The sequence below is a fragment of the Cariama cristata genome, unplaced genomic scaffold (assembly GCF_000690535.1).
Source record: "Cariama cristata isolate BGI_N322 unplaced genomic scaffold, ASM69053v1 scaffold27845, whole genome shotgun sequence".
NCBI classification, from domain to species: domain Eukaryota; kingdom Metazoa; phylum Chordata; class Aves; order Cariamiformes; family Cariamidae; genus Cariama; species Cariama cristata.
Genome location: NW_009616227.1, coordinates 1 through 4,613, shown reverse-complemented (window position 1 = coordinate 4,613; position 4,613 = coordinate 1). Strand labels below are relative to the sequence as shown.

At 40.6% G+C, this 4,613-nt stretch overlaps 1 protein-coding gene across 1 annotated transcript; it reads left to right on the top strand.

Moving 5' to 3' along the window:
* Positions 1 to 1,341: 1,341 nt before the first annotated feature.
* TFAM (transcription factor A, mitochondrial) lies at positions 1,342 to 3,541 on the top strand (the record flags this gene model as incomplete). The annotated part of the gene is made up of 3 exons (XM_009700113.1): positions 1,342 to 1,437; positions 2,494 to 2,550; positions 3,323 to 3,541. Coding segments are annotated over 3 exons (372 nt in total), but the record flags the coding sequence as incomplete, so codon positions are not given.
* Between the last annotated feature and the right edge of the window lie 1,072 nt (positions 3,542 to 4,613).

The window sequence follows — 4,613 nt, the reverse complement described above, 5'->3', positions numbered from 1 at the left end:
AAAAAAAACACAAACCACAGCACAAACTGAAAACAAAACAAAACCCACAGAACCCCATGGACTGAAATAATTGCTAGTGTTAGCAGTTATTTTAGTGGCTTTTGTGTGCTTGGAGACCAGAACTAGCACGTATCTTTGTGCTTAAAGGTAGCACATGCTTTTTTCTTCCTATTCCTAAAGCTGCCTGAGAAATGGTAGGTAATAAAAGACATTTGAGCCAGCAACACTTTCTTTGGTTGGGAAGACATCGAGAAATAGCTTTTCACAAAGGCCTCGTATCTGTTACTTCAGTGGCCCCTACAAGGTGGTAGCTGTTTGAAGTAGCCTTTTTTTCTCCTTCCTTTCTTTAAATTCTGCCACTTTGCTGTCTGCGTAGCTGCTGACATGTTGAAATAAGGCTGCATAGAGGCACATCTGTTAGTGTCCTTTATTGACTTATTCATACAGATCATCTTCGCTATTCTCTTTTAGCTGGCTTATATATAAATCCCGAGAGACAGAACCATCTGTAAAGGTACAATATTATGGTTTGTCCAGTGGCAAAATCAGTTGAAGGGGTTACTTACTGCTTGTTCATTTCTGTGATTTGAACTGCTGGTGTGACATTGCCCTAATGGGCAAAAGTGAAATTAATTTGGTTTAAAAGACGCCTACTTAGAGGAAGTTTTAAATCCAAATGATTCTGCTGATCCTTTTTAGAGCATGGCACCACAAGGAATTTGGCTGGCATACCTAATACCTAAGCAGATGTTAATTTGCAGCACCCGGGCTGCAGTGGGAATGTCGTAGGGCTGGGGAAAACAACAAGTGCAATCGCATCCGTAACTTGCTGTACTTTCCCTCTCTCACCATCATCCCTGTAGGCAAAGCGTTCTGATAGCAGAAACCTAGTTGTGTTTCCCTGGAAATCTGCTGGTTCTGTTCCACCTTCTCACCTCCCACAGTTAGGTATCTGCCCTTCTCTCTGCAAGCGTACAGTATTTCACACCAGGATCCAAAGCCTTAGGAAGATACTAGAAAACCTGTCGTCATGATTTCTTACTGAGTGGAATTTAGTAACAGTCCTTGGTTTCTGGAAGATTTAGCTGAAGTAAGGATCAGTTTAAAATGCTCTTCTAATATCTGTAAAAATTCGAGTTGTTAGCTTCTCTTAATTTAGATTAGCAGTAGTCTTGACAAGTGGTGAGACTGTCTTGAGATACAGTCCAGTGTAGAGAATAAAACACCAAAAAAATGAATTTGAGTCTGATTTTTCTGTAAAATATAAAGACAAATGCTAAGTTTAGTTTTGAAAAAATGCATGCTTGGTAGATTGAATAACACTTCTTGTTGTTTTTAAAGGAATTGACACTGCTTGGAAAACCTAAAAGACCTCGTACTGGCTTTAACATTTTTGTGTCGGAACACTTTCAAGAAAGTGAGGGGATTTCACCTGTGGTAAGCCAGGAAGGATTGTTCTTTAAAATAGAACTTTTGTATGCAGAAAATCTGTTTTAGCTTCTGTCATTTTCAAAGAAACTGTTCAGTAGTTCAGTATCTGGATTTTGCTTTGCTTAGGCTGTATTTTTTTTTAGGCTGTGGTGATCTGGCTATACTGCTGGTGGCATGTCCTATATAAACTGCTGTGTGGGTATACAGACTTAAAATAGTTGTGCTGGTTTTTTGCACTTCAGTGTTACAGACTTCATCTGTTCCTTCTGTAAGGAGAGAATTCCACTTTTCTTTGTTTCGGTGTAGAAATATATGCTTTTTTCAAATAGTTGTGGTGGTCTGCTACCGTTTCTGTAAGTAGTGGTTATTGTACCTCCTGTAGCACAGTCGAGGTTACGGAACATGCGAGAGTTCCTCAGCAAACTCACAAGTTCCGCGCTAAACTGTGCTTTGGGGTGATTTAAGTTACGCTGATGGATTACAGCACTTGAAGTACTGGAGACCTCCCCTGTATGCCTAATGTGTTCCTTACCCTATGCATTTAGTCAGTAAATCGGGATGGTGGAAATAGTTCGTTCTTCGGTTTTCTGTGTACAAGGCAGCCATCTCCAGTCCGCTGAGGCCCAGTTTGACACACACACGGCAAAATACTCCTGAAGCGGTACAAAATTTTCTGTGAACATGGTTAGTACTTGTATGGGCTTGGCTTAAGTTAGGGCTTGGTTGAAATGAAACCAATATGCAGAGTGAGATGTAGTCACGTTGCTATAAATGAGCTCAGCTGTTCTCTCTGCCTGCTTTCACAGCAGGCGAAGTGACTTAAACTGCTTTGTGCTTATATTGTCTGTAAATGTGGCTCAGATGATGCCCAGCAACTTGTTGACCCATATTGTTGTATTACTTACCTACATTAAGAGGGTGAGGTATTAAGCCCATGTGACTTTGTGCCTTTTTACGTTGGTTTATACTTGGCTTTCCCTAGCATGGCATTCATCTGTAACCCTGTGTGGTCAGTCTGCTGTTAAAATAATCCTAATGTATTGCATGTTCTATATCCTGTAGGCAAAGTTGAAGCAATTATTTGATGCCTGGCAAAAACTGTCCAGTTCTCAAAAGCAGGTATGTCAGTGGGTTTTTGATGAGGCTGGAATAATTTGCAACAATTGGATTTTTTTTTCTAATAATACATAATATTTTTTTAATGCCAGCATAGTAATTTGCTGCTCGTGGAAAGACTTCTGACAGGTAAAAGCAACAGAAATCTACAAGTGATGTGCACACAGTAATTTATTAACTTTGGTTGTCTTGGGGATAGTTTTCTGCCAGCTTTCTCAATGTATTGAAATAGGAACCTGCAGATGAGTATATGAAAATTGGAGGGGTGCTGTACTGAAATCTAATCTAGACCTCCAGATCTTGAGGATTCAAGATGTCTGTATCTTACTGTCCTTCCTCCTGAATGCCCTTCTTCCAGGGTGTTCTGAGTGTGTACTTAGAACACACACTAGGTTCATGTTCTTTCTGTAGAAAAAGAATTTGCAATAGTTCTGCAGAAATAGCTATTCCTGTTCCTTACATAAGCCAGCTCTCTCAAACTCATACTCAAATAAAAAGCCTTAGCTGTTAGTAGCAATATTGAATAAACTTCCTCTTCAGGAATGGCCATCTGTTGACATAACTGTAATTCAATGCTAAGATTTGGTATTTTTGTGCAAGTTTGACGTTTTGTTTTGGAGGTTTTTTTCATTTGCTGGAGGCGAAAGTGAATGTCTGGGGTGCACACTGCAGAGGTCTTACTCTAAGTCACCTTTGCATCACAGGGGAGGATGTGACATGGCAATTAGCCAGACAGAGCCCCTGCTGTAACTGTTGATACCTAATTTTCTTCCAGCCATACCTGCAGCTTGCTGAAGATGATAAGGTTCGATATGGAAACGAAATGAAGTCGTGGGAAGCCAAAATGGTTGAACTCGGACGTGAAGACCTGATACGTTCCAGAAAGCAAAAGCCAAAACCGAAAACTGCTGAAACTGCAAAGAAAGCTGGAACGGTCAAGGCTTCCTCACGTGAAAAGAAGGCAAAGTTAAAGTTGAAAAAATCGGAAGAATAAAATGGAAAAGTATTTTATATTTAATGCCCTTTGGTTGTCATGTCTTTATCCTGCTGTGTTAGTGCTGCAGTCAGCATTAGCACTGAAATTTGGAAGGCCCGTAAAGGGCCCATTGGAGAAGTAGAAGAGGCGATCGGGTAAGGGGGGATTCAGTGTCTCTCAGAACTGACTGAAATAATCTTCGCAGGTGCAGCCTGAACTGTACCGTAACTGGTTAATCAAGCTGTGAATAGTGATACTCAGTGACATCAGCAGAGCTCTCCAATAATGGTAGATAACAGCTAGCTTTTATAAGGTATTTTTTATGAAAGCAAGAATATTCCACACTGTTGCCATCCAAAATCTGTAAATAAGAGCTGAAATCTGAGTTAATGCTGCTGTGTTTTATTCCCTCCATGGTATTGGTAGTGAAGAGAAATGTTCTACATTTCAACAAAAGGCACAAGAAATGTAAAATACTAACTTGTATTTTATGCATCTGTCTTTTTTTGTACGTATCAATCTGTGTATACCACTTCTGTTGCATTTAATTAAAGACCATATGAGTTTTGTATAAACATACCTTTATTGGACTTTCATTCCATCGTTTGGTGTGGATACATGCAAACACTTCGGCCTTCCTGTTGTCCCCTTTGGGACAGCCTGGAAAGAACAGAACGTGTGAGAACTGTTAGAACTTCGAGTTTTGATGTAATAAATACAGGTATTTTCAAGAGCTGCTTGTTTTTTTTCCTGGGGTCTCTCTGCCTTAGTGACAGTCTCGTGGGTAGTTCGGAGGATCTGTATTTTTAGAAGGCAGGCAAGCTTTTTCAGTAGTCGGTGGATTTCATCCGTCTTGAATGACGCACAAAAGCCAGCAAAGCTGCTTGGTCACCAGTGGGAAGTGGAAAGCCGAGTACCAGGCCCTTGACGCCTTTTTTTTCCACCCACCCACCCCTTTTTTTTTTTTAAAAAAAATTTACTGATAGTAACGGTATCTGAGTGCTGCTGCTGGCTTTCTTCCGTTGCAGGAGAACACAGGCTGAGGTGACGGGCGGGAGGCTGTTGCTCACAAGCAGGTTCCCAGCTTGTC